General features: G+C 36.5%; 1 protein-coding gene across 1 annotated transcript; it reads left to right on the forward strand.

Annotated features, from left to right (window-relative positions):
• Positions 1-3,599: 3,599 nt before the first annotated feature.
• On the forward strand, positions 3,600-5,562 carry LOC121765916 (glucan endo-1,3-beta-glucosidase, acidic-like). Its single transcript, XM_042162211.1, has 3 exons — positions 3,600-3,729; positions 4,330-4,884; positions 4,961-5,562. Exons 1-3 carry the CDS (start codon positions 3,654-3,656, stop codon positions 5,359-5,361), a joined length of 1,032 nt encoding a protein of 343 aa, XP_042018145.1. The 5' UTR covers positions 3,600-3,653; the 3' UTR covers positions 5,362-5,562.
• Positions 5,563-12,950: the final 7,388 nt, after the last annotated feature.

Below are 12,950 nucleotides of genomic sequence, written 5' to 3' on the forward strand. Positions count from 1 at the left end.
TAGTTTGACAAAATTTTGGCTCAATAAGAATTAAATTAAAAAAACAAAAAAGGCACAACCATTCTAAAAAATATGTTTGTCCCTAAGAATTTTTTTTTATTATCTCCATTTAATATTTGATAAATAAATAATTTTAAAATTCGTACATTGTAATGTTGCATGGGGCAATTTATTAGATGATTTAATTGATAAATCATAAATCTTTGACCAAAAAATTCAAGGATTAGAGTACCATAAACGGCGGAGAATATTTCAATCTGAAGTAGATTGCTAAGTCACTAATATAAGTCTAGGTTTGGACTTTTCTTTGTTGGTCACGACCGTCACATCAGTGTAACCGAGGTGACTGGAAATTGAAAGATTTTTCTAAGTCTTCCACTTACAACTGGATTACATTGATTCAATTTCTGGCCCAAGAATTTATCATTTATGTCTAACGTTTGAATAAGTGGAAACATGAATTAATGGTGGAGAATATCGACTAGTATTCTACATGTCATGATATAAATATATTATATTATATTCTATTTATTAGTATTATTATTTAATTTGGGGGCAAGAAAAATGGTGGAGTTCATCGTAAAGTTGAGGATTACCTAATAGGTTGGACTATAGGTGCACAGATTATGTTTCTCATAGCATCCGCAATGGCGGACTTCGACGCGGAATTTCCACGGACGTGGCGGAATTCGGTGGCGGACGTCCGCCATTAGGCCACACACGCGCGGATACGGAATTCGGAAGAGGACGTCGCAGGTCCGCGGCCTTCCGCGGAATTCCGTCCTGACGTCCGCCATTGCGTGGACTGCACGGAATTCCGGTTTTTGCATTATTTTTTTTAAAAATAACGTGTGTTCGTTTTCTCCGTATTCGTGCCGAATTTTTAATTCCGTAAATTCTTTACTTCCGGAAATTGGTTAATTTGTGAATTTGTGAATTTTTTTATGTGGGAATTCCGTTGGGAATTCCGCCACTGTGCAAAAAGAATTCCGTATGACGTGGCAGAGCAGTGGGAAGTTCATATGACGTGGCAGTAGGAATTCTGCCGGGACATCCGCACCACTACGGATGCCCTAAGTGTAAGATGGCTCAATTGCGTAAAAGAAAATAATAGAAAGTGTCTGACTACCACGATGACACGAAGACAGAGATATTTTCTTGGAGATCAAACTTCAAAGTTCAAACCATAATTCAAGAATTAATAATGTAAAGTTTAATATAAAATTATAAAAATAACAATGTTGATAATATGTGAATCACATTATAAGAAATTTTCATGTATAAAAGAAATAATAAAACAAGATTAAGTATTAATATGTCAAAAAAATATAGGAGTATGGACTATCGTAATTATAGTATAGTATATAATGTTTAATGAGCTATATATGAGTATTAATTTCAAATGGTTGGGGGACTCAGTGGCGGACACACAGCCAAGGGAGGAAGGGCTTAAGCCCTCCCCAAATTATATTTTTTTTATATTTTATACTTCAAAAAATTTTAAAATGTCTGAAAAAATATCTTTAGCCCTCACCAAACTACTGTATCTGAAGTCTAAAATGTAAAAGACTGAATAAGAAGGACGGGCTGAAACTTGAAATTGTAGAAGAAAGTTTTAAAAAAATGGATATCGTTGCCGCTTGAAGAAGATGATGAGATAAGCAAGGCTAATTAAATTAATAATAATAGTAAAATTTGCAAATGTTAAGTCCCCTACCTATAGGCTACACCCATACCACGTGTTCTACATTTATTAGTGTGTTTTAGTGTTTTACAAATGTTTAATTGTTGCACTGTAATTTAAAAATATTAGTCCCTCTGTCCTAACTAAGTTGAGACAAAACTTTTGGATACGGAGATTAAGAAATTGTGTTGAAAAATAGGAGATAAGGAATAAAGTAGGAAATATAAATGAAAAATAAAGTAAATAATGGAATAAAATAAGACTGATTGAATATTTTATTTTTTATTAGAAAAGGAAATAACTCAACTTAGTTAGGACATCTGAGGAATACAACTCAACTTAGTTGGGACTAAAAGAGTACATGTTTTCACTACTCTTATTAAATACAGTTAAATATAGTAAGTTCAAATATTTATCTTTTGATTCATTAGTCATTTTAAAATTTTGATAACCTTTTTATCATATAGTATATTATTAATGGCGTGGATTCCATCCACTGCAACTAATACTATTTCAACTAGTTTATCAATTTATGTTTCATACTATATCAATTTCACTATAAAACTCGTGTCGCTGCAGAAGTATATACTCCCTCCGTCCCTAAAGACTATGTAATTTGGATTCGGCATGGATTTTAATGCAAAATTAGTAAAGTAGGAGAGATATAGAAAGAAAAAATAATTAATGTATTGTTAGTGGAGAACCCAACTCATTAGAGATAAAAGTGTTTCCAAAATTAGAAATGTATATTCTGGTGGGATGAGCTAAAAAAAGAAATAGTACATATTCTTGTGGGACGAAAGGAGTATTAATTAAAAAAAATTATTGTACAACCCCTCCCAGAAAATATTTCTGCGTCCTGGGGACCATGGACTTAAATTCTAATTTTGTCTTGGAAACCAATGTAGAGATTTTTTTTTATCAATGATGTTACTTGTCTGATTTAGTCCAAGGCTCATAGCCCATAGGTAGCCACAATCGTAGCAACTTTTTTTTTTTCATATATAGTGTTTTATTTTTTTTCACGAGTAATAATATTCATATGGCTAAATATTCAAATACTATTTAATAATTAATCTGATAATTTAGATATTATTAAACCCATATCCAGAGAAACGATCGATAAATTGAGGTATATCAAATAAAATTTTCATACGTATATATCTGGAGTCTGGACAAATACAATTGGTGGTGCACTATACTAGGCGGCTAATGTAATTAATTATAGGATAACAGGCGAATAGTCTGAATATGACTCAAAGAAAATCTATACATTCACACACTCATTAATTACATATAATTTCTATCCGTTATTACAATTTGTTAATTCGTTCTGGTTTCCGTATATAGACGATTTATTAGTTTGGCAGAAGAGAATTTTCAGCCGCCATTAATCACCTAAAATTACAATTTTAGCCTATGTTTGTAGTTTGAGGACTCAGACCACGTTATCGACTTTGTCCTATTGTTTAATTCAAAAATATTTTATATACGTACCCGATCACAATCGTCGAAAATGTTCTAAAACACTAACACGATACGGCATAGTTAGACATAAGTTGTGACATTTTAGGCGTGATAGTGTGAGATATTTTTAAATAAGACATTAAAACTATAGGATAAAGTCAATACCCGCTCCGTCCATCACTAAATGTCTCATTTTTCCTTTTTCGTTTATCCACTAATAAATATCACATTTCACTTTTACTATATTTAGTAAGTGGACCTTACATTTCACTGACGCATTCCTCTTACATTTTATTGTAAAGTCAATATACTATAAAAATATACTCCAAATTCCATTAACTTTTTCTTTCCACTTTAATTTATAAAGTTAAATAATTTTTTAAAATCATGCCGGTCACATTTAATCATGTATGGAGGAGTAATTTATTTCCATCCGAACCACTATAAAAAGGAAGTGGAGCTAAACAAATTTCATCAACAAAATTTGGTTTAAGTCTTCTCAATGGCCAAAGCAAATCATTTCATCTCTTCAATGCTCTCATCAGTGCTGCTGATCATGGTGGCCCTCGATTTCACAGGTTAGCCTAATCCCACACACTAAAATAAGTTTCTAGCTCATAGTAATTATTTATAGAATCTTAGTCCCTTTTGCAGATTTTTATATCGTCACACACATTTCTAAATGTGGAAATGGCGAACATAGTCACTTAGTTAGTTAATAATACTATAACTATTTTATCACTTATAATGAACTTTAATTTTTAAAAAAGTTGTGTTTGTGACAGTTTCTCGCGAGCGCGATTAAACTGTTTCAAGCAATATTGTAACTTAATAAAATAATATACAATGAGATATAAAGTTACAAATTCCGAACTATCCCACGAGATGTTGATTAATGAAAACCGATGCCGTTAACTAAAAGAATTAAAATATCACCATTTTTTTTGTTCTTTTAAAAAAAATGTCCTTCGGGTTATCGTGATAGTTCAAATTCATGCGAAAATAAAAAATTCACGTGATTGTGCTAGTTGATAGTTTCCACATGATACTACAAATTTATGTGAAAATAAAAGGCGCAAGCGTTTCGATTGCACGAATCAAACAATTTCATGTGAACCCTCGCTTAAAATTACGTCCATATATTCATTTTGATACATTATCCGAATGATCTTACGCAGCCGCGCAGACGGGCGTGTGCTACGGGACACTCGGGAACAACCTCCCGTCCGCGGCCGACACCGTGGCCCTCTACAACCAGAACAACATCCGGCGGATGCGAATCTACGACCCGAACCCGGCAACACTCCAAGCCCTCCGCGGCTCCTCCATCGACCTCATCCTCGGCGTCCCCAACACCGACCTCCGGAGTCTCGCCGCTAGCCAAGCCAACGCCAACTCTTGGGTCCAAAACAACGTCCGCAACTACAACAACGTCCGCTTCCGCTTCATCGCCGTCGGCAACGAGGTCAGCCCCCTCCGCGACACCGCGCAATACGTCTCGTTCGTCCTCCCCGCCCTGCGCAACGTCTACAACGCCATCTCCGCCGCCGGCCTCGGGAACCAAATCAAAGTCTCCACCGCCGTCGAAACTGGTTTGCTCGGGAACTCCTACCCCCCGGCCGACGGCGTCTTCCGATCCGACGTCGCGTCGTATATCAACCCCATCGTCCGGTTCCTGGCCGACACCCGGGCCCCACTGCTTGTCAACCTTTACACCTACTTCTCTTACATTGGTAACACCTGTTGATTTATGCCTGTCAGTCAAGTCATCGGGGGTCATGCTATGCTAATCTTCTCTGTATCATATAGGTAACAAAGGGAGCATCAACCTCAACTACGCGCTCTTGCAGCCCAACAGCGGGATTACTGTTCCGGGCGGGATAAGGTACGATAATCTGTTCTACGCGATGCTGGACGCCATGTACGCGGCGCTGGAGAAGACGGGCGGATCGGGCGTGGAGATAGTGGTCTCGGAGAGTGGGTGGCCATCGGCGGGAGGCGACACGGCGTCGGTTGAATACGCGAGAATCTACAACAATAATTTGATTCAGCGTGTGAAGAACGGGACCCCGAAACGGCCGGGAAGGGCAATTCAGACGTACATTTTTGCTATGTACGATGAGAATCAGAAGGGGGGGCCGGAGATTGAGAGGAATTTCGGGATCTTTCGTCCGAATAGGCAAGCCAAGTACCCGATCAGTTTCAATTAGTTAATGGATATTTATCTGTAATAATAAGGACTAATGGCGCTATAGTCCCGTCCCGTCCCGTCCATTTAAATAAGGTTGGTTATCCTTTAGTTGACGAATGCATGCATGCTCCAGTTAGGATGAGAACCAATTATGTTCCACAATAAAGTAATATTGTATACGCCATTAAACGGAAATAATGAACTTGCTGTTTATCATAAACTAGTATTTACCCCCGTGCTATGCACGGGGCAAATAATTTTTAAATAATGAATATAAATTTTAATGAAATATAGAAACTAAGAATTAAAAACAATATAAAGATAGTACAAAAACATAAATGTGATTATAAATAAAACATTTATAATAAATGAAGAATTTACTCATCAACTATAAATGAAATATTTCATATTCGGCAATCAATTTTATACAATTTTAATTTATGATATAAGTGGAGTAAAATAAATGATAAATAAGAGATGTATGACTAATGATCAAAGAGTATGAGTTAGTTAGAATAAGATATACAAATAAAGAACATGTTATTTGAGTAGAGATTAAAGAGAAAAATTAGAAAACAACAACAAACCAACCAATAGTTCATAAGTTTTGAAAAACATCTTTGTAAACAACATTAACAGTAGCATCGCTTCTATTATCATCTTCATCTCCACAAACTAAAATCTTGAGACCTCCACGACTCGTAAAATCTTGAGACCTCCACAAACAATCGGCCTGATTGTTTTTCAACAATAATATCTCTATCACCCAAAGCTTCATCAAAATCACCAACCACAAGCAAAGCAACCTCAGAAACAGTAGGAAGGTTATAAGTTCTTTCATCTCTACCTCTCTTGCCAAGTAATCTTAAACTGACATTTGGATGATTTTCTTGATTAATCTTCTCTTTGACCAAAACATTTTCTTCATCCAATATTTTTTGGAGATCAACAACTATTTCTGAATGAAGATTATTAAAATCATTCATCCCCCTATAAAATAATATTTAATTCAACACAAATTAGTTAGAAATAGAAATAGAAATAGAAATAGAAATAGAAATAGAAAAGGATATATAAACAAAAGATTGAGAAATACTAAATACCAAAGTAAGTAAATAAAATTATTTGAAAAAATAAATAGTTCATTATAAATTCGATCAACAAAACATAAAATTCAAACATCTTCTCGACAAAATCGTTACAAACATCTCTCTAACACCAGTAATTCATACATTTTGAAAGACTTCTTTGTAAACAACATTAAAAGTAGAATCACTTCTACTATCACCCCACAAACTAAAACCTTCAAACCTTCACGACTTGTAACTCTAAATATAGTAACATAAAATTGTCTATGACTGAAGATCGGTATTTTCAAAAATAATCCAACATGGGACAGAGATTGACCTTGACTTTTGTTAATGGTATGAGTAAAGTAAAACTATTCTATTACAAATAACAAAGAGGAGACGTGCGACTAAAGATCAAATAGCAGGAGTTAGTTAGAATAAGATATTTTAGTAAAGGAAAATGTGCGACTAGGGATTAAAAAGGAAAAAAACATATAATCTGATTAAATAAATATTTCAATAGTTTTGATTAGGTACGCTAGTGCAGCCTGCAACCCGTAGGGTGACCCGAATAGTTCGCCAAATTTATAGGGTCAGGGTTGAAAATCATTACCCGATAAAAGTACAACCCGATTAGCCCGCAACCCGTTAGGATCGGACCCGAAAATCAGATGGGCCGACCTGAAAACCCGATAAAATTTTTATTGTTCAGTTTTTTTACTCTTAATTCGACACTCCATTGATTATTTTTATAATATAAATATCTAAAAAATTAACTTTCAAAACATAAAAATTATACTCCCTCCGTCCCAGTTTAGGAGTGCAATTTAGTTAGGGCACGAGGTTTAAGAAATTGTTGGAGTGTGCAATAATTGAAGTGATGTAGTGGTTGTTGGAGTGTGTAATAATTGAAGTGAGGTAGTGAAAAGTGGGACCCTTTAGACTTTTTGTATGTAAAAGGCGTTTCTTTTGTTTTATTTTATGAAAATAATGACACTTCAGTGTAAATTTCATCAACAATGATGTTAAATTTTATGTCCAAATATGGTAAATTCTAAATGAGACTCTTAAACTGAGACCGATTTAAATGGCAAAACATGACTCTTAAACTGGGACGGAGGGAGTATATTAAAATTTTATTAATATAATAATAGATAAATAAATTAGAAACTTCAAATTCACAAAAAAAATATTAAAATTTCTAAACATGATTTAAAATTTTTCTAAATATGTTTATATTTCATTTTGAAATCTCAAATATTAGTATTTGATCACGTTTATGTTGGAGTTTAAGCATATATCTCAAATTTAACATGATTAAATGTTATACATTTTATAAATATAATTAACTTTCATCATTATTTATTGTATTGATCGCATGTTAATTTTATTGGTAGCAACCCAATTAACCAATTGGGTTAGCCCGAAATCCGAGCTTTTAGGATTAGAGTTAAACTTATAAAGATACAACACGATTAACATGTACCCGATTGACCCGCAATCCGAGTAGGATTGGCCCGAAACCCGAGTAGGTCGGACTCGACTGACATCCCTAGTTTTGATCAACAAAACATAGATATTCATAAATAGGAATATAAAAAAATAAGAATTCAAAGCAATATGAAGATTTACAAAAATAAAAATGTACTTATCTTGTCTCATTCTAGATGAAGAATTCACTACTTTCCAATAAATGAAATATTTCAAATTCGGCAAACAATTTTTTACAATTTTTATTTATGATTTAAGTGGAGTAAAAACAATAAAATTTAAGACAAAGAGAATATGTGTGACTAATTATTAAAGAGTATTAGTTAATTAGAATAAGATATACAAATAAAGAAAATATATGTGAGTAAAGATCTAAAGTTATTACTATATAAATTTAAATAAATTACAATGCCATTTATGTAAGTTTCTAGAAATTCCTCTTTTATACATGCACATATATTTAAAACATTAACCTGGAGTAGAATACAATATTACTTTTTCAATCCACTATTCTTTACATTTATTAAAACTCGTGCCCATAAGACTGACTCCTATTGTGAGACGGAGGGAGTATTTAAGAAGTTTCATAAATTATCTTAAACTTATCTTAAATTTATCACCGTTGCTCAAGACTTTTATCGTTGCAATATATAGAACAAAATATTTAAGAAGTTTGATAAATTATTTTAAACTTATTAAAATTCTCATTACCCAAGTCATTTATTATTTGAATCTTCCATTGTGCATGCACGTAGACGATTTTCAACACAAAATTAATGTCTCTATTAAACAAAGAACAATACCCAACACTTTAAATACTCATTCCATCCCACAATAAGAGTCACACTTCATTTTTACCATAAATAGTAAGTAGATTTCACATTCTACTAACTCTCATTTTATTATAAAAACGATATAAAAAAGTGAGTCTCATATTCCACTAACTTTTTCAATCCACTATTCTTTACATTTATTAAAACTCGTGCCCATTAGACTGACTCCTATTGTGAGACGGAGGGAGTATTTAAGAAGTTTCATAAATTATCTTAAACTTATCTTAAATTTATCACTGTTGTTCAAGACTTTTATCGTTGCAATATTTAGAAGAAAATATTTAAGAAGTTTGATAAATTATTTTAAACTTATTAAAATTCTCATTACCCAAGTCATTTATTATTTTCCATTTAAATTAAAAAACAACCCGCCAGTATACATTTTGCCAAATATTATTTGGTTTAGACAAATTTAATTTTAAATACGTGATAATATGTATACATATTTCAATATTTTTAGAAGTCTAAAAAATAATCAATGAGTAAAAGTCTTGAATGAGAATATATTATCTCAAAGTCAACTCAATGCTAGCTGTATATAAATTTAATTACTTAATAAAAATTTAATTTTAAAACATATATTATAAAATATTCAATAAAGTAGAAGTTCAAATAAACATTTAGCTCAAGACAGAATAAATAGAATGTTAGTTTGAAAAATAGTAGTAGTAGTAGTAATCACAAAGTTCTATATATTGTTACTATTAAAATTTAAATTACTCCATTAAATCTAAGGCCATCCACAACGCTGTCTCTATACCGTCTCTTAAACCGTCTCTTAACTACTATTTGAGCACTATTTGAGGGCCCCACTGTCCTTTTCTCCTCCATCTCTTAACTAAGAGACGGAACCTGCAACGCTCCGTCTCTTAACCGTCTCTATACCGTCTCTTAATTACTATTCATTCAATTTAATTTATAATTTTTTTTAAAACCCAATTCAATTTAAACAAACACACTTTATTAAAATTAAAACAATATTACAACTTAACATTAAAAAAAACGAAGACATAATTAAAATTCTAAAAAAATAAAAATGACATAATTTAATCTTCTCCGCCAAAGTTTTCCCAAATGTGCTCAATTAGATCCTCTTGGAGTTGGGTGTGGGCGCTAGAGTCGCGTGTCCTTGCCCGAATAGCCAACCGTTCTTGTATAGATGGATGCGCTCCACTTCGCGGCGGACTACTTGCGGTTGAGCTTCCGGGGGATTCGGGGTCGAACCAATTTCCGGCATCGGGTCCTTCGTCTCGGACAATCATGTTGTGCAAGATTATGCACGTATACATGATGTCGACCATGCTCTCCATGAACCACGAACGAGCCGGGGCTTTGATGATGTTGAAGCGCGCTTGGAGAACCCCGAACGCCCTCTCCACATCCTTGCGCGCAGCCTCCTGCTTCTGCGCAAAAAGAGCCTGCTTTGGGTTCGCTGGCCTGCCGCACGTCTTCACGAAGGTCGGCCACTTCGGGTAGATGCCGTCGGCGAGATAGTACCCCATTTTATACCGCCGGTTGTTGGCGACGAAGTTGATGGCCGGCGCTTTACCATCCAAAACTTCGGTAAAGAGGTCGGACTGTTGGAGCACGTTTACGTCGTTGTTCGAGCCAGGGACCCCGAAGTACGCGTGCCAGATCCAAAGTCGGTAGTCGGCAACGGCCTCGAGTACAACGGTTGGGTGGGTGCCTTTGTGGCCGCTCGTGTAGGAACCCCTCCAAGCCACCGGCCAATTCTTCCATTGCCAGTGCATGCAATCGACACTGCCAAGCATCCCGGGGAATCCGTGCACTTGTTCGTGCAGGTTGAGGAGGAACTGACAATCCTCCGTGGTTGGCCTCCGGAGAAATTCGTCACTGAAGGCTGCCTGGACGCCTCTGCAGAAGTTGAGCAAGCACAAGCGCCCAGTGCTGTCTCCGATGTGCAGGTATTCGTCGAATATGTCGGCCGTTTGTCCAGTCGCAAGCTGCCGGATGGCTGCAGTACATTTCTGCAGCGTCGTGTGGCTGGGACGACCGACCGCGTCGAACCCTTCTCGGAAGAACTCCTCCCTGGCCGCCAAAGTATTCGCTATGTGGAGAAATAGCGGTTTCCGCATGCGGAAACGGCGACGGAAATAGGTATCTCCCCAAATCGGGTTATCGCAGAAGTAGTCGCGTACTAACCGTGCGGCGGCTTCCTCCCGGTTCCGATTGATGTACTTCCGGGAGCGTCGTGGGGGTGGTGCGGCTTCCTCCGCCTCTCGTCGTCGATCTTCTTCGAGTGATTGTTCCATTAATTGGCGCATTTGCTCAAAAGGATCCATTTGTTTGAGTTGATTGAAGATGGAAATTGGAGTGATAGAGAGGATTTGAGAGGAATAGATGTGTGTTTGTGTTTGAAATGAGTATGGAATAGAATTATTTATAGAGTAAAAAAATTAAAAATTTAAAAAATGAAAATAAATATTTAACGGTAATATTACCGTTTGAAAAAAAAAATTTTTTTTATTAAAAATCGATTTTTTTTAAAAAAAAATGAATTATTGCGTCATCAGTGACGACGCCCACTCGCGGGCCAGCGAGTGGGCGTCACGCACGCATGGGGACGTGCCACGTGTCCCTGGCGCGTGGCGTGACAGCTCGTCTCGTGTCTCTCCGAGACGAGCTACGCGACGAGACGGTCGCGAGCTGGAGACGAGATGGGCGCTGCAATGCGTCTCGCGGGGGTCTCGTCTCTCCGAGACGAGACGCGAGCCCGGCACGAGACGCGTTGTGGATGGTCTAACACACTAAACCCACTAAATACCCAAACTAAAGCCCAAATAATACATAAATGAATACTACTTCTCAAAACCCTACAATAGCGCCTCCTCTATCCCCATCCGTCTCTCTCCACCCGTAATCGGCGGAAATCATCAATCTGCCACAAGCACCGACCCTTCTGCCTCACTGGAGCTCCGTCCGCCCTGCCTCGTCGGCCGTTCCACCTGTCTCGCCTCCCGCTTGCATCTTCCCCCTCAACGGTATCCTACTCCTTCCGCCCTGCCATGAGTCGCCGCCCGCCCGGCCTGCCTCCTTCCGCTTGCCTCGACGGCACACTTCGTCGGCACGCCTTGTCTCGCCGTCCACCGCCCTACTTCGCCGCCCACTTGCTTCCTCCACACTCACCGCACTGCATAGCTATATCTCGTCGGCTCTCCTTCTGGCCGGCGAATTGTGCCATGATAGGGAGATGGAAGTGGTGGGTCTGCACAGTCGTCGCCGCTGGCTTTCTCTTTTCTTCCTTCCTATTCTTTTTCTTCTTCTCACCTCCCTCTCGTTTGACAGATTCAATTAATAACATGCCATTGACTAAAAGGGCAAAAAATTAGGCTTCACAGATTCCCGCCAAAAAGGGCATTTTTGACTTTTCATTAAACTGTCACTTTAGATTAGTATAGATAGATACATTCATTTTCGCTGATCTTGTTTTTCTATTCGTACGACTATAAGTAATGCCTTTGTTCGAGTGGGTGGGGTTATTGTTTCTCCTCTGCAAAATATTGAAAAAAGATAAACACATAAAATATTTCCCGCTTTTATCATTCAAATATACAATATTCTGATCTTGGATATTCCTGGACTTAAATAAATGATCACCAATTTTATTTGTTACTCGGTGCAAAACGATATAAAATAAGGAAATAATGTTATATATAAATAATTTGATTTTCTTTAAATATAAAAAATTTCATAAAAGCTATTTAGCGAGCGCGTTTGTGACGTGCCACACTATTAAACGATTAATGATCCAATATTTTTTATCCATTTAACTTTTAGTCCAAGAATTTAATCCCAGCCCAAACGAGGCCCAATGACCTAGTCTATGAGGCAAACCATTTTTTTGGAAATAAAGACCCTAATATTTAATTTATTACTCTAGTTTTTACTAAACACAATATAATCGGCTAACCAAGTTTAATGATAAGAAAAATAGCTGTAAAGAAAATTAACTTAAAATGTTAAATGTTTACCGAGGGCGAGCGACGTCATCGCCGACACCGACAATGGAAGGAAAAAACAAAAGTAAAATTCAACCCGGAAGAGGGTTACAAGTTATAATGGAGACAGAATTAATAAAGTTTTCCGACCCTCATGAGTCGACGATGGAGTCGATCGAGCCCAATCCTACCCAGATGACTGACGGTCTGATCGACACCCACCTGAATCTTCCACTATAATCAACACATAATCGA

The sequence above is a fragment of the Salvia splendens genome, chromosome 2, assembly GCF_004379255.2.
Source record: "Salvia splendens isolate huo1 chromosome 2, SspV2, whole genome shotgun sequence".
In the NCBI taxonomy this organism is placed as follows: domain Eukaryota; kingdom Viridiplantae; phylum Streptophyta; class Magnoliopsida; order Lamiales; family Lamiaceae; genus Salvia; species Salvia splendens.